The 24318-nt window shown below is 43.5% G+C and overlaps 1 protein-coding gene across 3 annotated transcripts in view; it reads right to left on the bottom strand.

Moving 5' to 3' along the window:
- Positions 1-9347, bottom strand: part of DGKE (diacylglycerol kinase epsilon) — a 32543-nt gene extending 23196 nt beyond the window's left edge. The window contains exons 1-3 of one of the 3 annotated variants that reach the window (XM_032280107.1): positions 9193-9347; positions 8197-8678; positions 395-554 (exon numbers count right to left, since the gene is read on the bottom strand). In XM_032280107.1, coding sequence (XP_032135998.1) covers positions 395-554; positions 8197-8660 — 624 coding nt within the window. In that variant the 5' untranslated portion in view covers positions 8661-8678; positions 9193-9347. Of the gene's footprint in view, positions 1-394; positions 555-8196; positions 8679-8951; positions 9085-9192 lie in introns of those variants that run through there. The other 2 variants (XM_032280108.1, XM_032280106.1) reach the window with 2 other exon arrangements.
- Between the last annotated feature and the right edge of the window lie 14971 nt (positions 9348-24318).

Genomic DNA, 24318 nt, shown 5'->3' with positions numbered 1-24318 from the left:
AAAAAAAAAAAAAAAGATGAATTCCTGGACCTACCCTAGACCTACTAAATCAAATATGGCAATGAAAGTACTACTCAGAAGTCTGTATTTTTAAAAAGCTCCCTAAATTATTCAGATGCAGGCAATGATATAGAAACCACTAATATAACATTTCCAATTTCCTTTTAGACATGAAAGAACTCAAAAGCCCAAATTTTTGACCCATCTCTAGGAGCTAGGTAGGGTTTTATGGCTTACCATAATGGCATTTTATTTCCCTCCTTGGTCTTGATCTGCTATTTCAGTTTATTTTATTCCTGGCACTGATTCTTCTTACATAGTCTTAACCATCTCAAACAATGACTTAAGCAGCTTTTTAAAAATCAATCACATAAGAAAAATAAATTATACTTACCACTTCATAATCTGTTTTTTTGTCTTTACGCATCTGATTAATGGAGGTTAAATAGCTTGGTGGAATGATTAGGTTTTTGAATTCTCCAAAATCACACTTTTCATTCTTTAAGCTATGTTTCATGCACTCATCATGTACTGTCTTCTGGCACCAAATGCACCTGAGGGAAAGAAGAAACAAGCATTAATTAATTTTAAACCATAATCTCATTGATAACCCACAAAACAATCATTTTTGCTAAAAAATAAAACAGTAATTTTATCACTACTTACCATAAAATTTGGCAAATAAAAGATATATAACTCTATGTGCACAGTGAAATGCAGCGATAAGGTTTTTTTCTTTTTTTTTTCTTTTTATGCCCCAGGGTATACTAGTCAAGCTTTAGGAGCAATAAGGTTTGAACATATTTGGCAGTTTAATCTAACCGTATTTCCTTTTTTGTTTTTTTGAGACAGGGTCTCACTGTCACCCAGACTGGAGTGCAATGGTGTGATCTCAGCTCACTGCAACCTCCACTTCCTAGGCTCAAGTGATTCTCCTGCCTCAACTCCCGAGTAGCTGGGATTACAGGTATGTGCCACTACTGCCCAGCTAATTTTTGTATTCTTAGTAGAGATGGGGTTTCATTATGTTGGCCAGGCTGGTCTTATATTCCAGACTTCAAATGAGCCACCCATCTTGGCCTCCCAAAGTGCTGGGATTGCAGGTGTGAGGCACTGTGACCAGCCTGACAGCATTTCTTAAAGTGTAGCTTGGGGCCCCCGAGATTCATTCAGGCCCCCAAGATCTGTGAGGTTAAAATTTTAATACTACTACTAAAGAGTTATTTCACCCTCATCCTCTCAAAAATGTACAGTGGAGTTTTCCCGAAGCTTTATGACATGTGCTATGACAACAGAAGCAAATATGATAATCTAGCTGGATTATAAGTCAAAGAAACGTGCAAAGAATTAAAACAATGTAACTCTCCTCACTAAATTTTCATAAAAATAATTTATTATTATTTTAAAATATTTTAAAAATTTATCAGTTTTAATTTATGACATGGTAAATATCAATAGATATAACCTACAGAAACAAAAGCTGATCTAAAACAATAACTTTATATATATTTGTGCTCTGGCTGAAATGTAGGTTCATAAGGCCTAAAGTCTTTGCTTTTATTAAATGTCCCACTGACATGGGCCCTTGAAGAGTTCCTCAGGGTCCAGCCTGAAAATCTCTTAACTTGTAAATATAAGTACAACAGTGTGTTTTGTCAGTTAATACGAAAAGAATTCACGTTTGCTTTTGAAATAGACATTAAGAACATTTTCATTTGGATTTGCCTCTATGTTTGGACCCAATTCTTAAAACAAGCTGAGAACAGACCTAGTAAAGGTCCTGGGTTTCTATTATTAATCTGCTAAGTATTTAATCCACTCTCGGATAAGACAGATATGACTGGACAGATAAAGCAGGCCACCAGAAAAGAGTGGTTATAATTAAATAAATAGTAATTAAAAAAAAGAGGATAATCATTTTTTTCACCCCGAGGTCCTCTCTTGGTCTTCTATTTTAAGCTGTCTCTCCCTTTTGGATGTTCAGATTTGTCAAGTACTTAGTGCTGTTTACTTGAGTACTATTTACTGCTAAAAGAAAGAGTTCTCTGCATAAACTGTTACAGAGAAAACAAAATTTGTATAATCACATTTGCTGATTGCAAACTAAACTTGAGTAAGTATAATACACTGGTTATGTGGCTGAGGTATCATATCTCTACTTACTGGTCTACCATTAATTTTAAAATCATATATTACCATCAAAAGCAATCAGAAAGGATACCCACTGAATTATTTCATAATGGTTTCCTCCAGGAAGAAAAATAGGACTGAGGAATGGGAAGGATATTAACTTTTCAGCCTACATATTTTTTTGTATGTATTCCTTGACAGCCTAAAAACCATAATATATTCATGAACTACTTGTATAAATTTTAAAAATTGTTTTAAATGATACTAGCTTATGCTTGAGATACCTGAGCAAACAGAGTGAGACTGTCTCAAACAAAACAAAACAAACAAACAAATCCCTGCATTAATCTGCCCAGAATTAATCTGGTATATTATGAAGAATTAACCTTGTTTCCTCCCCCAAAGAGTACACGTCCTAGCAAAATTCACAAATTAATATTTTCTATCCCCAACAAATTTGTGACAGAACATTTTCCATTTACTAAATTCCTTTTTTTTTTTTTTGAGACAAGAGTTTTGCTCTTGTTGCCTAGGCTGGAGTGCAATGACATGATCTCCTCTCACCACAACCTCTGCCTCCCAGGTTCAAGTGATTCTCCTGCCTCAGCCTCCTGAGTAGCTGGGATTACAGGCATGTACCACCACGCCTGGCTAATTTTGTATTTTTAGTAGAGATGGGGTTTTTCCATGTTGGTCAGGCTAGTCTCGAACTCCTGACCTCAGGTTATCTGTCTGTTTCTGCCTCCCAAAGTGCTGGGATTACAGGTGTGAGCCACCACACTCGGCCCAGAAAAGACTATTTTAACCAAGATAATAGATATTATGAGCCTTTGCTCTACAAAGGTAAAGCTAAAATGCTTACTAGGGCCACCAGGTATGGTGGCTTATGCCTGTAATCCCAGAACTTTGGGAGGCCAAGATAGGATGATCCCTTGAGCCCAGGAGTTTTGAGACCAGCCTGGGCAACATGATGATACTACCATCTCTACAAAAAAGAAAAAAACTGGCAGGCATGGTGGTGCATGTCTGTAGTCCCAGCTACTTGGAAGGCTGAGGTGAAAGAATTGCTTGAACCTGGGAGGCTGACAATGCAGTGAGCCATAATCATGCCACTGCCTTCCAGCCTGGGCAGTATAGAGCAAGACCTTCTCTGAATAAAATAAAATAAAATAAAATAAAATAAAATGCTTATTAATTACTCACCATCACATTCTTCTTTAGAAATACCATATTCGAACCTGAAGCCTAGTCTCTTTACATATTTTTTTTTCAAGATGGAGCCTCGCTCTGCTGCCCAGGCTGGAGTGCAATGGTATGATCTCGGCTCACTGCAATCTCCGCCCCCGGGGTCAAATCATTCTCTTGCCTCAGCCTCCTGAGTAGCTGGGATTACAGGTGCCTGCCACCATACCCTGCTAAGTTTTGTATTTTTAGTAGAGACAGGGTTTCACCAGGTTGGCCAGGCTGGTCTCGAACTCCTGGCCTCATGATCTGCCTGCCTTGGCCTCCCAGTGCTGGGATTACAGGCGTGAGCTATCATGCCCAGCCACATATGTTGTCAGCATTTAACAACCTAGATTTCAAACTCACTGGGAAGATAAGACATTACTAAAATGTCTGGATATTTCAGCTTTAGCATCATGTCACTGGGTAATTGCTTATGATCTTTCTATTCTGAAAAATTTCAAACTTTCAGAGAAGTCAAAAGGATAGCAAAACGAATACTCTAAGCCTACCTTCATGCTGATTCTTAATTAACATCTCCCACTCTCTTTCAATATAAACTCATATATTACTGAATCATTTGAAAGTAAACTGCAGACAGCATGAGATCCCACCCTTCAATATTTCAGCAAATATATTCTAAAAACAATAATAGTTTCCTTGCTTTTTAAAATATTTTACTCAAAAAATATTTTTTACAGGTATGCCTACCACGTACATTCTTCTGTTAACATCTTCCTGTAATTGCTTTGTAACATTTCTATCCATCTTATTTTTAATACATTTTCAAGTAAACTGAAGATATTAGAATAATTCCTAAATACATCAGCAAATAGGCTTATCACTATCTAGAATTTGTGATTTATGTTTTTTCCTTTTGAGTAAAATTTACATACAATGAAATGTATAAATATATGTACTTCCTGAGTTTTGATAAATGAACATATGTAACTAAAACCCTTATTAAGACATAGAATATTACTCTAGAAAGTTCCTTCATATGAAAATATGGAATGCTTCACGAATTTATATGCCGTTCTTATGCAGGAGTATACTGCTTTATTTTTTTTTTTAAAAAATGGTTTAACAAGGCTCATTTTCTGTAAAAAATTACCTGTTCACAATAGCTCTCTTCTTTAGTATGCTGGAGACAGCTAATTATACACAAAGTTGAGATGGTCATTTATGAGAGTCACACTAGAACAGGATTCTGCAAACTGCAAATATGCCTGCCATCTGATTTTGTGAATGAAGTTTTACTGGAACACAGGTAAACCCACTCATTTATGTATTGTCCATGGCTGGTTTTGTACTGCAACTGTGGCAGAGTTAAGTAATTATGACAGACAAAATGATTGGGAAAGCCTAAAATTCTTTTTTTTTTTTTTTTTTTTTTGAGACGGAGTTTCACTCATGTTACCCAGGCTGGAGTGCAATGGCGCGATCTTGGCTCACCGCAACCTCCGCCTCCTGGGTTCAGGCAATTCTCCTGCCTCAGCCTCCTGAGTAGCTGGGATTACACCACCATGCCCAGCTAATTTTTTTTGTATTTTTAGTAGAGACGGGGTTTCACCATGTTGACCAGGATGGTCTCGATCTCTTGACCTCGTGATCCACCCACCTCAGCCTCCCAAAGTGCTGGGATTACAGGCTTGAGCCACCGCGCCCGGGCAATTCTTTTGGCTCTTTATAGTAAGTTTGCCCGCCTTTGCTCTAGAAGATGATTTGGTATCTTTCTCTGTTTCAGATAATTAATGAAATAAATAAACACATACCAACAGAATATAGAAACAGAATTCATGATCAAAGCTGAGACTAATTACACTGAGGCCCATGTAACTGCCTTCTGAGAGTCAGCAGCTTTGTTTTACTAAGCACAGTATTTGTGTGTCGGGCGTGGGGTGGATGTAATGAATGGAAGGTCCTATGACTTAAAAAGCACTTTAAGTTCTTTCTCTCTTAATGAGATAGAACACTACAAGAAACAGAGGTTCATTTGATAAATATAATGATGTAAAAATATAACCTAATTCCTATTTTAGTCAGAAGAGAGGTCAGAAAAAGAAAAGGAAGAACAGGGAAGTAAGATAGTAGGTGCAGAAATACGTTGTAGTGGTTGAGGGGTAGAAACAGGAACACACAAAAAGAAAAAATCTACAGGCAAAGTAGACTCTAACATAGTGTCTAGTACAAAAATAGATGCTCAGTAAGTATAATGACTGAATGAGTAAAAATTAAAGGGCCTTTCTCACTTATTCTGCAGGCTTTAAATTCAGTTATCATCTCTCATTAGTGTCCTTTGAAATGCTAACTTGTCTGCAGAGTTCACTCACTTCCCTAGGAATGTGATGCAGACATGGAAGAAGCCCTCCTCAAAGACAGATATAATCCAGAGAAGGACTGTCTGGTCTATATTTAAAGGTTTTAAGTAGCTATTTATTTTGTTTTTCCTTCCAAAATATCTCATTTCTACAGAAGATCACGGGAGACTGTAACCCTGTATAAAATTATTTGCCAACATAAATCAGTTCAGAACATTGTAGAATATGTACAACTTCAGGACACTGCTCTCTCTTCTCTTGGGAATAATAAACATCTAAATTATACACAGACAATTTCTATTATGGGGTAAAGGAAAAGAAGATCTATTATCATAAACAATCAGGGTGCTCAATGGGAGGACACAAAATTAAGGACAAAGGTGCATGTTTTTAAAGACACATAAATATAGCAGGGGTTTTCCATCTTTAGAAGGACCTGTAGGGCCTGTTAAAACCAAGACTGCTGATGTCTAGCCCAAGTTTCCGATTTAGTAGTTTTGGGGTGTGGCTAGGGTTGCCAGAAAAAAAAAAAAAAAAAAAAAGGCAATGCCTAGTTAAATTTGAATTTCAGAGAAACAACAAATACTGCAATATTTTATTTTTATTTGCTAAATCTGGCAACCCTAGAGTTAGCATTTTTAGCAGATTTTGAAGAGATGCTGATGCTGCTGGTCTAGGGACCTTACTTCGAGAACCTCTGGGATATAGGATATTATGTTATCACCAAGAAGGAAAAACTGGGGGATGAGGGAAGGTGAGTAGATCAGGCAAGAGTTCTGGGGGAAAGGACAAGGACAAGGGGTGAGTCTTTAAGGATGCCTAGAAGCTAGCTAGAATATTAAGAGAGGAAAGCTTTGAGCAAAAGGGCAGAAATGTCAGAAAATGCCTGACATTTAAAGGAAATCACAAGAAGCTTGGTGTTGCTGGTGCATAAAGCTTCATGCAGGTGGTGTTAGGTTAAGACTAGAAGGGCAGAGGCCAGAGAGTACTAGGACCTTAGGTACCCTGTTAATAAGCACTGAGGGAATTTATACTGTAAAACAATCAGCTTACATGATGGGGAGCAATTTAAAGAGTTTTAAGCAGAGCAGGGACTTAATCAGATTTGCATTTTTAGAAAGATCATTTGGGTGGAGGATCAGAAGCACTATGATTATGTGTTCAGGAGTATTTGAAATACAGTAATTTATGGAAACCATTTTAAATCTAAGTCTGCACAGACACAGAGACTGCTGGAGGCTGGCTACACCAGAGACGGGAAGGAAACAGAACAATACTCAATTCATTATGAAATTTATTTAAAGTCCCTGTTAACTTGGCTCTCACTGATGCCAGAAGGACAGCATTTAATTTTTAAAGATGCCAAATAAAAATGCATGGTTACAAAACTTTGTAGTTGTCTAGAATATATTATTTTGAACATTTATTCTTAAGCCTCTTTGATAATGTGTAAAATGATTTAAAATAAGACTTAAAAACAGGTATTGACATAATATAGCACTCATGCTAACGAGTTTCTGCCAAAAAAGTTAAAGACAATTAAAAAGCAGCTTCCTATTTACTGCCTATTTCAGCTTGTAAGCATGTTTATGGGCCCTTCTGCTTGTCAGAAAAGTCATTACAATGATGTCCACACTTAAGACTCAAAGGAAGCTAGGTGTTAGTCTGGAGCTGGAAATCCTGGAGGCCCGTCATATCTTACCAGAGTAGACCTAACGAGCTTTAATTTTCTCAACTGTGAGAACAATAAATTAAAAAAAAAAAAGAAAAAAAAATTTTCTCAACTGTGAACTGAGTTGAACTGATCATTTGCAAAGCAGCATTCTCCTTTACCAGTCTCCAAAACCAGCAAAGGACATCGTCACCTATTTTCAGACAACATTTAAGGACAAAAATGTGTTGTCCAGTATGTATATGAAAGACATTAAAATATTGTTGGCTTAATCAAGGTCACTTATCTAAGATTCTACATGTCCTGAAAGACCAAGCATCAAAAGGAATATTCCTTTCAGTGTTCTTTTTGAGTCTATTTCACTATGGTAGCAACAGCTATATTGGCCAAAGATATAAAAGTGCTGCCTTGGAATGACACTTGTTTTCACTGTACATTCATAGTACAAAACCTGTGACACATCAGTTTCGTGGCTGAAGGGAAAAGTTAATTTGTGCGTATTTCCTTTTTCTTATTTAAAATAAGATAATCGATAGGAACAAAAGCTAAAATATACCGTGGTCACGAAGCAGGTGCCACTTAGAAACCTCTGCAATGACGTTAGGAGCCAAGTTTTACTACCCACAAGGGTAGGCTGGCTGAGGAGTGGAGGCTGGACGCATCATCTCAGCAAATGACCACTGCAAAGCTGCCATGGTTGCAAAAACCCAGGGACGTTTATTTATTAGCTTGTTTCCTTGAAATGAGTTTAAGCCATCTGCAGAGATTAAAGCAGGCCTCTACACCACTCTATGAAATCCTGACTCCCATGGCGCATTCTGGGACAGTGAGTGTCCACGAAGGCCCTACCTGTAATCGCAGAGCTTGGGTTGGCTGCCACACTGCTGCTTGCAAACCATACAGTAACTGCACAGGGGCACGTTGCCCCGGATCCAGTGGTGGGGCATGGCGTCCAGGACCTTGCTGTCATTCTTGAGCATAATCTCCTTGCACTGGAAGCGCTTGTCGGCCTTCTTGAGGCAGTCCTCATCCACACGGAGCCCGCAGCAGTCGCAGAAGGCGCCCCGCAGAATGTGCTGCGCGCACACGCAGCAGTAGGTGGGCTGGCTGAACAGATCCGTGTCGCGCCACCCGTGCTTGCTCTTGCGGAAGATGTCCCTGCGGTGCAGCTGCCGGCGCGACCGCTGGAGGCTACACCAGAAGGTGATGAACACCGGCAGCAGGACCGAGCACAGCGTCCATAGGATCAGGTGCCCGTCCGCAAACAGGCCCTCGGAGGGCGGGCCCGGCGCCGGCCGCCTCTCCGCTTCCATCTTCTCCAAGGACGGTGCCTAAAGAGGAAAGAAATAGGCACCTGCACCCCGTGCTCCCCATCCCTTCCCCGCCCCCTTCCTGCCTTTCTGGGGCCAACGAGGGCGCCCTCAGTCCAGGTGGCTCCGCTCTCCCCAGGACGGGCCAGCGCTTCGTCCCCCGGTCGCCCGGTACCTGCCGCGCCAAGAAGGCGACGTCCAGCCGTCACGCTCCAGTCCCCACTCCCCAACCCGCCCCAAATCGGGAGCGCGTCCGGGAGCCCAGGACTGCTGCTGCTGCTGCTGCCGCCTCAACTCGCCGCCCGTCAGACCCACAGAAGGGCGCAAAACACAGGGGCAAGCTGCTCTCCACCGAAAAGCCTGGCGTTCAGGCCACGCGACGCCGGTGGGCGCCCGTAACCGTTGGCCCAGGCCTAGCCCAGCCGCTCCCGGCCCGGGGAGCGGTCTTTTCCCGGGCCGTGCCCGCCCCCCGGCGCCCTTGCCCCTCTCGGGAGGTCTCCGCAGACCTGCACCGCGCCCGTCCTCGAGCCCCTACCTCGCGCGGGCTGAGGCGCGGCTCCCGGCCAGGCCTCAGCAGCCCTCGCGCAGGAGGAGCGCGACGCTGGGCCGCGGGCGGCGATGAAGCCGGGCGGGGTGAACGCTTGAGGCTTCAGCCGCACGCACGCCGATGCGGCGCGCGGGGCTAGGAGCTGGAGGCGGGGCCTGCGGCGGCGAGCCCAGTGGTTGGGCGGAGCCAGAGCTGACGGGCGGGGCGGAGGTGTGAGGTGGGAGGGGAGACAGACAGCCCTGAGGGGGCGGGGCCGTGGAGAAAGCTGGAGACAGATGAAAGGGCCGGGGCACAGTGGATGGGGGCGGGGCCTGGAGGAAGGGGGCGGGGCCTGGAGGAAGGGGGCGGAGTAACAGTGGGGCGTTAGAGAGGATGGAGGGTTGAACGCCAAAAATTCGTTATCATAGAAAATTCTGGGGCGCCGACGGCGGGGAGGGCCGCGAGCATCTTCCCGGCCGCACCTGAGCCTCGCGGGGTCCAGGGGCCGCGCCCACGCCCTTCGCCCGGCGCTGACACGAGTGCTCCGGGTTTAAACCGAACCTCTGGCCTAGACCGCGGCCGCTTGAGAAGCCGACGCCGTCTGGAAAGCACGGGAGGTGGCGGCCTGCGCGGCGCTCCCCGCCATGGCCGCGGCAGGCTTAAGTAGATGCGGCGGCCGCAGTAGCTCAGACCCGAGCGCTCCTCAGCCGCGGGCAGGCGGGCTGGCGCGGAGGCCGACGGGGAGCGGGGCCGCAGCCCGCTGGTCGCCGCTGACCCCGAGCCCTGCCGCGGTTTCCGCCCCCTGCCGTGGCGGGCAGTCCTCCCCTCCACGCCCCCGCCGCCCGCGCCCGCCAGCGCCCGGAGCGAGAAAGGGGAGCAGCGGGAGCCGGGGACCGCCGGAGATGGGAGCACGCCTCGTGCTGCTGTTGTCCCGCCCCAGGCTCCGGAGGAAGGCCCGCTCCCGGACTTCGCCGCGACTACGCGGGCTGCAGCCTACAACATGTTAGCGACCCGGAGAACGCGGACGGGTAAGCACCACCGTTCAGCAACCCCGAAGAAACACGGAGTCCACAGGGCGCAGGCACCACCCCAGCACGCACAGCTCCACCCAGCTCCACTCCGCGGCTTCCTTTCTACCACATACGTAGGAAGAGGAGCCAGGGACCACTTGATCCTTGAAGACTTCCTCCAGCAGAAAGGATGGAAAGAAAACCCACATCAAAGCAAGGGACCAAAGGAACCGAAAAGAAATGCATAGATTATAGGAAAACTGCAAAGAAATACCTGATAATATCTTCCAAAGGATTAGGGAAGAGGGTCCAGGGTTCAAGTCCCTCTTCGGGCGTGTCCTGTGGTGTTTGGCACCTGCTTCTAAGGCTATGTTTGAAAGGATTAGGGAAGACATAACATTCATTAAGAATACACATATAGATAGATGTATATATGTGTGTGGGTATGTATATGTTGTTACGTGTGCATATATATGCATATGTATGTGGGCATATGGGTATTAACTGTAGAAGGTAAAGCTAGACACTAGTAAAAGTGGTGAGAGCAGCTTTTAATCAATAATATACTATTGGAATAGGGAAGAAGGTACTTCGTGAACGGAATTGAACTTTGTGCAGAAGTGATTGGGTGTTTCAGAGGGTGAGAGTGGCAGTGTGGAAGGGATGAGCAGTCACTCAGTAGCCAGGAAAGTGAAAACTTGTGAAAGTTGGGTCAGTGTAAGTAAGGTTAGGCTACCGTGCGGGTTAGGTGGCTGTTATGGGAGTTAGGTTCCTATCCTCCAACAGGAACTGAGAGATAGGCCCTGTGCTTCCTGGTGATTGCATGTTGGAGGAATGACTTTCAGGTTCTTGAGAAGGACACGGCTGGTGTGTAGGAGACATTACATCCCAAAGAGACAGAGGAAGGTTTCACAATTGTTTAGTTTGTTGTTGTTAACTATGAGAAAGGAACATCAGGGGCTGCTTGTAAGGTATTGCCGATAGCCAGCAGTGAGTTCTTTTGGCAGCTTTCCCAGGCAGACACTTTAGGGGGTGTGGGGTCATCCTACAGATGCAGCTTTGAGTTGTTAGAAACGATGTGTTTAAGTCTTTTAATATAGGGGGAAGGATGGACTCGACCCTTTTTGCTGTAATCTGCAGATTTCGTAGGCCAAGGTGGAGGCCTAGTTGAGAAGGGGGCTGAGGGAAGCCTGTCTAGAGCTTGGTCAAGGAGGGGATCTTCATCAGTCTGTATGTGTATACATGGCACGTGGACATGCATACATACGTGAATGGTGGAGGCTGTGTTAAGAGGATTCTGCACAACTCAAGTGTCCTAATGGAAACAGACTTGGGGAGCTCACTCTTGAGACTTTTTGTGGTATTGTGGATACTGGGAGACCCGAGGAGGGTTCTGGCCACTAGCAGACTCATTGCATTCACCCTTTGGAATCTGCCCAGGCCTTGGACTTACTCTATATAATAGTGACTTCACTCCCCACTGATCCTCCATGTTCCTTGCTGATGCTGTGATTGTTCCTCCAAGTCCTCCAGCATCCCTGCTGATGCTGTGATTGTGCATCTGAGCACTTGGTATTTCTTTTCTGGTGTCAAAAGTTCCTGGTCCCAAGTCTCCTCCCATTCATTCCACTTTATCCAGATGCCCCTCCTTTGCCATCCCTCTCTGTTCCAGCAAAGTGTACCACCCCTCAGGGAGATCCTCACAGTGGACTCCTCCTCCTCATCCTGACTTCCCTTTTTTCTGGCACCCGCAGGACTCAGTGAGTCTCTTGGTCTCTGGTTGCAGCACAGGTCCTGGACTCGAGCCCATCTCTCCATCCCCGCCTCCACTACTCGTCAGGTCCAGCTGTCACCATTTCTCACTCTTGAATCACTGTCATAGCCTCCCACCTGGTCTCCCTGTTTTACCCTGTTTACTACAAGCTGCCTCTGGACTTTTATATTGAGACTGTTAACTGTGGTGAGAACCCTTCCATCCTCAGACCCCTGGTACCCTTTACTCACTTCCCACTGTGGCCATCGTTCACTGAATTCAGGCCACTCTGGCCTCTGTATGGTCCTCACGCCTCCAGACTCATGCACCCTTCAGGCCTATTGCCAGTTCCACTCCCTCTTCCTACAGAGTTCTTCCCTATGTCCTCACTGCTCAGGTGCTCCCTCCCCACAGAGCCCCTGCTGATCAACCCTGCCAAGACTGTCCTCACTCTCACATGCATTACTCCCGCTCCTTCCCTCTTTATTTTTCTCCATAAAACTAGCATCTCCTCACATGCCATGTCTTCTACTTACATTGTTTAGTATCTGCCTTTCCTCCCCAAAATGAGAGCAATATGAAGACAGGGACATTTGCTGTCTCCAACCAAAGCACTTTTTTTTTTTTTTTTTTTTTTTGAGGCAGAGTCTTACTTTGTCACCCAGGCTGGAGTGCAATGTCACCATATTGGCTCACTGCAGCCTTGACCACCCAGGTTCAAGCAATTCTCCTGTCTCAGCCTCCGAAGTAGATAGGATTACAGGTGCCTGCCACCTCACCCAGCTAATTTTTGTATTTTTTAGTAGAGACAGGGTTTCACCATTTGCCAGGCTGGTCTTGAACTGCTGATCTCAGGTGATTCACCTGCTTCAGCCTCCCAAAGTGCTGGGATTACAGGTATGAGCCACTGTGCCCGGCCGAACCAAAGCATGTCTGCTGCTGCTGTCCCTGTCATTGATCTATGTGACTTCCCCTCCACCGCAGTTACTCAAAATGTCACTTGCTGCTTCTCTTCCATCAGGATAACACCCATCTGTGCCCACTGACTAATGAGGGGACATGACTGGTGTTTACATACACTAACTGTGGGAACCTTGGTTTAATTTTGTGAGAGAGAAGTCCTTTACAGCCTCCTTAGCTTTCCACTGAGAAATGTTTTTAGTGATTTTGAGAGGAGATGGGGGAAAAGTGATGTGGGGCTCCCAAGGGGATTTCTTAGAAATCTCTTCCTACAGCACTCTTGTAGTGAAAGAAAACCATCTTCATGTAACTTGTCAGTTTTGTTTTTTGAAAAATGTTTATCCACTATTTGAATATAAATATTAAATAATAGAAATTTATCTTTAAACATTCTCTTTTACTTTATCCTAAACTAAATCTCTGTTTGCATAGAATTTTTCAACAAATACATACTCAGGCCAAAAAATGATGCTTTAACTTATGACTTAACAACTGTTGGGAATATAACTCTAGAAAAAATATTGCTATTGAGTACTGAAAGTCTTTATTGGTAAACGCAATCTATTTCCAAAGTATAATACAATAATTGTATAGAGGATAAAATAGAAATTGTTCACCTAGGAAATTAATATATAAATATTTACAGAGCATTGTCTTGAGAAATGCAGTTTGATGATGTTTCAGTTTGAGCAAAAGATGAGGCTCTCAAGTATGGCATTTCTTTGGCTGCTAATGAGAGAGAATCCAGACTTTCTTGGTGTACTCCAGGTTCTCCTGTATTCTTTAGATTTGGAGGAATTCACCATGAAGGAGCTGGCTGTAGTGTCAGCAGGCGAGGGTGGAAACTTCAATCCAGGAAGGGGCTCCCCTGGATCCACTGGAGTCAACGTGGGAGAACATAGCCTGGCAGCTCTGGAGGCCTGAGTGGAGGGAAAAGAACAGCGCTGTCCTATGACCCAGGCCCCTCCTGGGGAAGGTAGAAGCAGGGCTGGCTCTTGGCTGCCTGGCAGGTGTGGAAAAGCTCCTTGTCACGGGGTAACTCCCATGGCCTCTTCCATGGACTCCGGCATTGATATTTCTGCCAGCTTTTCTTGTTGCTTGGAGAGTCTGGATCTTTCTTCTACCATTTTTTCTTTTCTTCTAATTTTTTATTTTTTAAAATGTCTCTCAGTTCTTGAACGGGGATGTGATTTTCTTTTTTTCTTTTCCCTCCCCTCCCCCACCTGCTCTCTTCACCCCTCCCCCCGTCTCCTCTCCTTCCCCCACCCCGTCTCCCCTCCTCTCCCTTCCTCTCCCTTTGTCTCCCCTCGTGTCTCCTCTCTTCCTCTTTTCTTTGTTTTTGAAATGGAGTCTTGCTCTTGTCCAGGCTGGAGTGCAATGGCGTGATCTTGGCTCACTGCAACCTCCACCTCCCGGGTTCAAGTGATTCTCCTGTCTCAGCCTCTTGAGTAGCTGGGATTACAGGATCCCACCACCATGCCTAGCTAGTTTTTGCATTTTTAATAGAGACGAGTTTCACCATATTGGCCAGGCTGATCTCGAACTCCTGGCCTCAGGTGATCTGCTCACCTCAGCCTCCCAAAGATTACAGGTGTGAGCCACCGTGCCCTTCTGGATGTGAATTTCTGCATCGGCATTATGCTGGTGCTATTCACCTTGTAAGCATCTACAAAACTGGGGATGTTTAAAGACTTTTTTTGTACCCTGGCCTGAGATCCTCTAAAGATGTCTCAGTCTCTGCAATGTTTTTTTTTGCATCACTAAGCTTGCCAGTGAGTTGGCATTTCTCCTCCATGTGTGAATCCAGTGTTTCTGCAAGCTGCTTTTCATGTGTTACACAGAGTCAATTCCTAGCAGGCTGACTAAGGAAATGAAAGCCACAAAAGTTAGGATAGTAGTTCCCTCTGATGGGGGAGAAAGTGTACCAAAGAAGTGGCCACACCAGAGCTCCTAATCCTCAATATGTTAACCTGGGTAGTGGTTACACAGGTGTTTGTTTTGTTATTTTAAAGAACTGTGCATATATGTTTTATAAACTCTTTTGTATGTGTGACACGTTTCAAAATATAAACAACATCAAAAAAGTTTGAATAAAGAATTACCTAGGGAACTTGTTAAGAAGGCGGATTCCAAGCTCCATTTTATATTCTGATTCCAGAGACCTGGTCAGGACCACAGAATATACATTTTTTTATTTTTTTATTTTTAATTTTTTATTTTTTTGAGACGGAGTTTCACTCATGTTACCCAGGCTGGAGTGCAATGGCGCGATCTCGGCTCACCGCAACCTCCGCCTCCTGGGTTCAGGCAATTCTCCTGCCTCAGCCTCCTGAGTGGCTGGGACTACAGGCACGCGCCACCATGCCCAGCTAATTTTTTGTATTTTTAGTGGAGACGGGGTTTCACCATGTTGACCAGGATGGTCTCGATCTCTTGACCTCGTGATCCACCCGCCTTGGCCTCCCAAAGTGCTGGGATTACAGGCTTGAGCCACCGCGCCCGGCCTCAGAATATACATTTTTAAATGATGCTGATGCAGGTGGTTCAAAAACCACACCCTGAGATGTATTATATACTCCATGCCTACATGTTACACGGAGTCCATTCCTAACACATTGACTAAGTCTGAATAAAACTAAGAGACCCATCAGTAGGCGTTTGAGGTGTGGACACACCAGTGTCTTCCCATGGAGGCTGTGGAAAGTGACTTGAGGACTCGGGTCATGGGCAGTAGCCCCACCATCTCCTCATTCAGCTTTCCAGGCTTCAGTCCAGGGTCCCGCTCCACAGAATATCGTAGCCCCTCCATGACACTGCAGCCACCACAGGGCTCTGCCTAGTAACCGTGGATTCCACAGCTGCAACAGACACCAGAGAATACCCCAACATTCTCCCTGCAGTGGGCATCCTGGATTGGTTAATTTTATGGTCAGTTAGAGGGAGAAATTTGTAAATAAAATCTACATGTCTCAAAAAAAGAAAAAAGAAAATTCTAGTATGAATGATTTACAGTACGAGTTAAGCGTATCTATGACTTTTAGCCTCCCCACTTTCTCACTGTCTGGTGAGAGCTGGCTCAGTTTTGAATGCTGGGATGCAGAAAACTGGCAGTGTTGAGAATATTATATACTAAAGAAAATTTATCAAGTCAAAAATTGATAAATGATAACCTGCATTCCTGCTGGTTATTTATTAAACGCATACTGGCTGAGCACTTACCATGTGCCAAGCATTGCACAAGGAATCCCAGCTCATGCAGAGCATCAAGCCTGCTGAAACATACCCGACAAGAAGTGTTATTTACAGGCATTGTTTACATACTGCACTTGGCTTCCATCTCTGCACTTGCTATGTGCCATATAGGTTTATCATCCCCATTTTACAGATGCAAAAAACCCAGGCACAGAGAGGTTGAGAAACATGCTTCATGTCACACAGCCAATGGTGGGACTCAGATCACTGTTTTAACTTGATCAAGTCAGCTTCAACTAAAACCATCAAAGAGAGACTTTCTACTACTCTGAGAATCTTGCCCTGGGGATCTTGTTAAAATGCAGATTCCGATTTCCCTTCTTAGGTAAGAGGCCTGATAATCTGGATTTCTAAGAGGTTACCAGGTGCTATTGCTAGTTCTAGGACCACACTTTTAAGTTCAGAGGTCAAAGTATTTAAGTCTGTATTGTGAAGACAGAGGGGCAGTGTGATGAAATGGGAGGAGTGCTAGATGGGATTGTGAGGCCTGGAAACAGATCCTGGACTTCACACACCTGTGTCCCCTTGTGCTTTTCAGTTCGCCTCCTTGGGCCTCAGGTTGGATGCAATCTCTAAAGCATAACTTCTGCTTCGATAGCCTGCACAGTGTGTGAAAGTGTCATTGTCTTTTATGAATCCTAGCTGATGCAGAACCCTTAAATTAGTTCAGATTTGAAGACACAACAAAATAATATGCTTTTAAAAAGTGACAGGCTGGGCATTGTGGCTCACACCTGTAATCTCACCACTTTGGGAGACTGAGGCAGGTGGATCCCTTGAGGCCAGGAGTTTGAGACCAGCCTGGCCAACATTGCAAAAACCCATCTCTACTAAAAATAAAAAATTAGCCAGGCATGGTGGCATGCGCCTGTAATCCCAGCTACTCAGGAGGCTGAGGCAGGAGAATTGCTTGAGCCCAGGAGGCAGAGGTTGCAGTGAGCCTAGACTGTGCCACTGCACTCCAGCCTGGGTGACAGAGTGAGACTCCAACACACACACACACACACACACACACACAGACACAGACACACACACACAGGTTCCTCCTGCCCCCATCCCCATTATAGAATATTTGAAAAAGTAAAAAGGAAAGTAAAAAGAAAGAAAAGAATCACCTGTCTCTCACTCCAAAGACAACCTGTGTTTGAACATTTTGGTCATTCCATTATTTTCTGTGGAAACTGATGTACTTTTTATATGCATACTTTTGATGATGTACTAGATACAGTCTCTATATGGCCCTTATTTAACATTATGAAATAACTTTTACATGTTATTAAAAAGTCCTATTTAATGGCTACGTTATATTCAATTCTACGAATATAGCTTACAGTGTGTATAACCTTACTTTTGCTGTGGCGATTTGTTTCTAATATTTTGCTATTATAAATAACACCTCTGTTTAGGGTCATTTCCTTAGATTCTCACATTTAGCTAACGAATTTGAAAAGTTTAATGGGGACATGGGAGAGGAGGGAGCTCATCACCTCCTGGTTCTTGTCTTAATCTGTTTTCTGTTGCTATAGCAGAATACCTGAGACTGGGAAATTTAGAAAGCAGTTCATTTGGCCCATAGCTCCGGAGGCTGGGAAGTCTAAGGGCATGGCAGCAGTGTCTGGTGAGGGCTGTTGCTCTGTGTCATAACATGAACAAAAAGCAGAAGGGCAAGCCAGTGTGTGCAAAAGAGACCACAAGAGTGAGTCAAGGTCAATTTTATAACAACCTGTTCTCAGGAGAACTAACTCACTCCTACAAGAACCAATTCACTTCCAAGAGAACAAACTCACTCCCCAAATAACAGCTTTATCCATTCATGAAGGTGGTGCTCCCCTGACCTGATCACCTCTTAAAGGCCTCAGCTCCCAGTATCATCAGTGTCAATAAAATTTCAATGTGAGTTTTGGCAGAGGCACTCAAATCATAGCAGTCATTAAGATAAAGTACAAATAAGCTTCCGTATCAGGCTCAACAGGCAGCCTGTCCTTAGACTGGCTTCTTTCACTGAGTCATATGCATTTAAGTTTCCTCCATGTCTTTTTATTGCCTGATAGGTAATTTTTTTTTTTTTTTTTAGTGCTGAATAATATTCCACTGTCTGGATGTGCCAGGGTTTATTTATCCATTCACCTCCAGAAGGACATCTTGGTTGCTTCCAAGTTTTGGCAACTGTGAATAAAACTATTATAAGTGTCTGCGTGCAGGTTCTTGTGCAGACATGAATTTTCAACTCATTTGGGTAAATGTCCTCTCTTTTAAAAATATGTTTTTCTCTCTTGTTTTTTTAAAAACTTGCCTCCTCATTTTTGCTGTATTTTTCTAAAAGATTTCCTTAGCTTTATTCTTGACTCCACTGAGTTTTAAATTTCTGCTGTTACAGTTTTTCATTTCTGAGAAGATTTTTGGTTAATTTGTTTTCTGAATATTCCTTTTTTGCAGCATCTTGTTCACCTTCCATGCAAGCAAAACTTTGATCTCTTAGAGGATATTATGTTATTTATTTATTTTTTCCAATTGCATGGTGTTGGATTGCCTTAAGTTGCTCTTTCCTTTATCTTTTTTTGTCTTTACCTTTCATATCAGAGGCTTTGTAGTCTGTTGAACCTCAGCTGATTCTAATGCACCTTATGGCTTGAGACGCACTGCTAGAGAGTCTCCTAACTTCTCCGAAGCTTAATCATCCCAACAGAGATCCCACCAAGAAAAATGACATGGTTCATAGTTTTCCCCAGAACTAGAGCTTTTCTCTTCCAATTAAAGGCCTAGCACTTTTTCTGAATGAAATGTCATATGACAGTGGCCTTAGAAGTGGTTTCATAAATTATTTTGTGCATGGCATACTCCCCTAGTATGTTTATTTGTACCCATCTTATGTTCTTCTGCCTGTGCCAATGCTCCTTTGTCCCTGTTTAGGTTGGAGAGAAGCCTGACGCTGGCCATCGGGAACACGATGCTGACCTTGGCTGTCCTCACCTGCTGGGCAGACATAGTTGAGGCCAACATCCTGGACCTAGAGCAGAAATTATAGTCCACTTGTGGAGGCATGCAGCAGGCCGGAAAGGCCCCTGCCCAAGGCCAAAATGTCTTACCATTGTACTGCTGCTGCAAACAGGAAGGGGTGGGTGCGTGTAGAAGTGCTGAGGCTATGTAAAGGGAAGCCAGGGTCTGCGGTGTGGACACGGGACAAGTCAATTCACATTAGAAATGAACCGTATTTTCTTTTTAAATAAATATATATTTTTATCTCAGCAACATATAAATATGTGTGATTAATCTATCTTTAGTCATCCAAAACATTTTTTATAAAATAGGGTACGTATGCAAAGAGATTTGGCATAGAGAAAGAGGAGGAATAATAATAATGATTTCCAAGTAGTTGACTTTTACTATCTGTCTTGCACTTTACACGTATCTCTTTTAAATCTTAACCTTATGACGTGAGTTTTATTATAATTCTTTCTTTAATAGAAGTGAGAAAACAGTGATTTGGAAAGTTAAGAAATTTCCCCAGTGTCACCTAGTTCCAATGTAACACGGGTGATAAGCCTGAGAATCAGTATTCAGGGCCAGATATGTTGATGACTCTGCTGCCCGGTCATAACCGTTTTGCCACACTACCAACACGGGACATTCAGTCACTTTTCAATGAATGTTCTGGCAGGACCCTATTGTTAGTTGCAATAGCACCTGGATTTGGATATACCAGCCATCCCATTAGAATCCCCCATGTCAGTTAGCTATTGTCAGAGTAATGCTGTGTAACAAACCACTCCTAGTCTTAGGCTTAAAATAATCTTCATTTATTCTCTGGGATCTGCAGGTGATGTGGCTCTGCTTCAGGCTGTGGTAGCTGGAAGTGAGCTGAACGAGGTTGGGCTGGGTTGAGTGGGTCTCCTTTAAGCTGCAGATGTGCATAGCTGGCTCCTTTCTTGGCTACTTTGCATGCAGCTAATTCTGAGACTCAGCTTGAAGGGGCTGTAGCCAAGTTGGGGAAAGTCTTTTTGTAGCAATGACAGAAATGCCAGAGGGCACACTTAACTGCACAAACCATTTCACATCCTTGTTAGTGTCTTGTCTGCCACCATCCCACTGCCCCAAACAAGTCATTTGGTTGAGTCCAAAGTCAAGGCACGGGACTGCAAAGTCATGTGTCAGAGAGCATAAATTTGGGGTCGTGGTGAAGAATTGATGGCAATAATTTCATCTATCACACCTGCCCAAACCTAACATCTGCCTGCACAGTGTGCCTGTAAATACATGTTTACAGGTAAGCAAAGTGACAAGGTCTAACATATTTTCTACATCTATTTCATGAGGGTCATCTTTGCTGCTGCATGGAGAATGGATTGAAGGAACAGGGAGGGAAGCTGAGACTCCAGTTGGAGCCTGGTGCTGAGGAGAGTTAACAGTGGCCTAGATGTGGGTAGTGAAAGTAGAGATGGAAGGATCTAGACCCACAAGCATCACACACAGCTTATGGAGTTATTATCATTGTTTTAAAAAATACCGTAGTCTACAAACTAGACTATAAATTCCATATTTTAATGATGTACATATAATTCTTTACAATGTACACGTAAGGTAAACAGTAAAAAAGATGAAAACAACCATGGAAAGGACTTTTATAATTTATTTAATTGACCCTGGGCCTAAAGAATGTGGGCACATTATAATTCTCTTGATGGGGACAGATTTGGCATTTTTCTATAATTTAAAAAAATGCTCCTTTGGGAGGCCATGGTTGTAGTATTACTGGAGCCCAGGAGTTCAAGACCCGCCTGAGCAACATAGCAAGACCCTGTTTGTACAAAAAAAATAATGAGCTGGGCATGGTAGTGCACGCCTGTAGTTCCAGCTGTTTGAGAAGCTGAGGCAGGAGGATCATCGCCCAGGAGGATGAGGCTACAGTCAGCTATGATTATGCCACTGCACTCTAGCCTGGGCAACAGAGCAAGACCCTCGATAAACAAAAAAACAAAGTTCTCTTGTCTAAAGTTTCTTTAGTTCAGTGTGATGACATTTAGAACTCTACAATGTTGGGTTTGTCATTTCTCAATGACCCTTAGTAATTGGACAGTTCTTTTGGAAGAAAAAAAAAAAGGGAACTCACCCAAATGAAAATATTAGTTGTGTTCAGGTGTTGGGAATATGGGTGGTAGCATTTTTTCTTTATAGGCTCTTAAATGTTGTCAACTTGGTAACACAGCAGGTCCTCAAGTAACATTGTTTCCTTCAACATTGTTTCATTACAATGCTGATGAGAAAAAAAATGGATTCCAGCCTCCAGCCACTGTCTGTGTGGAGTTTGCATGTTCTTTCCATGTCTGTGTGGGTTTTCTCTGGGTACTCTGGTGTCTTCCCACATCCCAAAGCTGTGCACATTAGGTTCATTGGTGTGTCTGAATTGTCCCAGCCTGAATGAGTGTGGGTGGCTGTGTGAGAGTGCGCCCTGCAATGGAATGGTGTCCTCTGGGCTCCTGCCTGGTGCCCTGAGCTGCTGAGACAGGCTCCAGCCACCACGGCCCTGAACTGGAATAAGTGGGTAAATATTAATAACCATCTTACTTATTTTTATTAATTGATCTTAATTATATGTATTGCCTTCAGCATTTGATATTAGAAATGTATTGGGTCCTTAGAAGTTTGGTGATGTTTTGTGACCAGAAATATGCCATAGGAACTTACCTCTTGTGAATATCAATTAGCTTAGGGTAAAATTGGTTCACTCTGGACCATTTGGCTTAAAGTTGCAGTTTCCAAAGATTTATCAGCAATGATGTTGTGAGGACTTACAGGACCGCTTTCCTAGGCCACAACATGTGATGAAGGCCTTCAAGTAGTACATCAATTAAAATAAAAAAGGGAAATAGTTTTAGGTGCAGCAGCACCCTTTTGCTCCACCTCTCTCCACCTCCAGGAGATTCACTGGAACTGCTGGCAACTTCTTGAATAATTAACCTTGGTGGCCTTGAGCTCTTTCCCGGATCTTAGTTGTCCCTGGTTCCACTCTCTACTCTGCCACCTTGTGGATTTATTGGGAATTGCGTCTTCTACTGGGAGCTTTGCCGACTCATCTAGTTATCCCGCTGGGGCTTTTCCTGAGAATGGGGATGGGTTTAGAAGAGAATTCTCACCAACCCGGTGACACTCACAATAAGAAACTTTGTTTTTTTTGGTCTTTCTCTATTCCACCCCACTGCTTCTTTTGGGACAATATCTCCAGAGACAAAATTGAAGGGCATTTGATGGCCTTGCCAGTATCACACCTGAACGGCCCTCCCCACCTGAGACCCTGCAGCAGCCTCCTAGGTTGTGATATGGGCCCTGACTCTCTCCAGTCTCACCACCCCAGTCCACCAGAGGTTTCCTTGTGCTTTAAAAAATTATAGAAGTAACACAAGCTTGCTTAGAGCTTACCAGTGAAGGAGACAGATTTTTTAAAAAAGTAAACAGATAAATGTGATATGCATAAATTATGGTGAGTGCCGTGAGATGGAGAGTAATGGTGGTGGTGTGGGCAGGGAACGTTTTATTAAGAAGGCGGGTAAGGGCAGGCTTTCCTGAGTAGGAGAAATTTCAAATTGAAACTTGAAGGATGGGATGGATCCAGTCGTTAAAAGAGGGAGAAAAAGCTCATGCAAAGGCCCTGAGGCAGGAGTGGGCTTGTTAAGTTGCAAGTAAGTGAGTGTGGCCAGATGGCAGTGAGCAGGAGGGGAGTGGCTGGAGTAAGGCTGGAAAGGGCACTAGGCATGTGTAACACAGGGGCCGTCCTGCTTGGTAGGGAATCTAATTTTTTTCTGATTCTCGTGGGAAGATGATGAAAGATTCTTAAGCAGGGAAGTGATGAGGTCTAACTGATATTTTCTATCTCATCCTTGCTGCTGCCTGGAGAATGGATTGAAGCAAACAGGGAGGGAAACTAGAATCTCATTTGGGAGACTGGTGCCAGAAGCTGGGTGAGGGAAGCAGTGGCCTAGACTTGGGTGGTGTCAATAGAGACAGAAGGATCTAGACCCATGTTGTCTAACATGGTAGCACTAGCCACATGTGGCCCCTGAGCACTTGAAATGTGTAAGCGGAAAATCTACACCAGGTCTTGGGAGGCTTAGTACAAAAAAAGGATATAATATCTCTCGTTGATAACTAGTTTATATTATGTGTTAAAATAACCTTGGTTATTTTAATTATTAATATTTTGGATATTTCATATTGAAATATATTAAAATATTTAACCTTTTTACTTAAAAAAAACTGGCTACGGAAAAAACTTAAATTACATATGTTGTTTGCAGCTGTGACTCCCATTATGTTTTTATTGGACAATGCTGATATAGACAAAAGTTGCCAAATTAAAAAAAATACTCTTTTTTGGAGACAGGGTCTTGTTCTGCTGTCCAGACTTGCGGCTAGTGGCATGATCATAGCTCACTGCAAGCTTGAACTCTTGGGCTCAAGTGATCCTCTGGCCTTGGAATTCCAAAGTGTTAAGATTACAAGTGTGAGCCACTATAACTGGCCACAAAATTTATAGTAAATTTACATTGGACACATTAGAAATTTATACCTAAGTATAGGTTTCTTTTTCTGGTCCACAGAAGATATTTATTTGATGTAATAAAAACAAAATAGTCTTTTATCCAACCACAAAGACTAAAAGGAGTGGAAAATTTGAATATACACATACAAAACTCAAGATGTTTAACATGACAATTTTTTTTTTTTTTTTAAATAATGCTACTAGCTGCATGTGTTGGCTCATGCCTGTAATCCAAACACTTTGCAAGGCCAAGGTAGGAGAATCGCGTGAGCTCAAGAGACCAGCCTGGGCAACATGGCAAAACCCATTTCTACAAAAAAATACAAAATTTAGCTGGGCATGGTGGCACATGCCTGTAGTCCCAGCTACTAGGGAGACTGAGGTAGGACGATCACTTGAGCCTGGGAAGTAGAGGCTGTAGTGAGCCAGGATTGTGTCAGTGTACTGTAGCCTAGGTGACAGCGGGAGACCCTTTCTCAAAAACAAAACAAAATGCTTCTAAAGTTTCTTAGTTATTGAAGATTATGTGAAAACATAAGGATGTCAATAGCAACAGAGTGCATGAAACAAAATATCAAATTTTAAGCAAATGGGCCAGGTGCAGTGGCTCTTTTTTGCCTGTAATC

Source organism: Sapajus apella, unplaced genomic scaffold, assembly GCF_009761245.1.
Source record: "Sapajus apella isolate SASKATOON/1434 unplaced genomic scaffold, GSC_monkey_1.0 scaffold12, whole genome shotgun sequence".
In the NCBI taxonomy this organism is placed as follows: domain Eukaryota; kingdom Metazoa; phylum Chordata; class Mammalia; order Primates; family Cebidae; genus Sapajus; species Sapajus apella.
The sequence above is the reverse complement of the archived record's forward strand: the minus strand, read 5'-3'. Positions and strand labels throughout refer to the sequence as shown.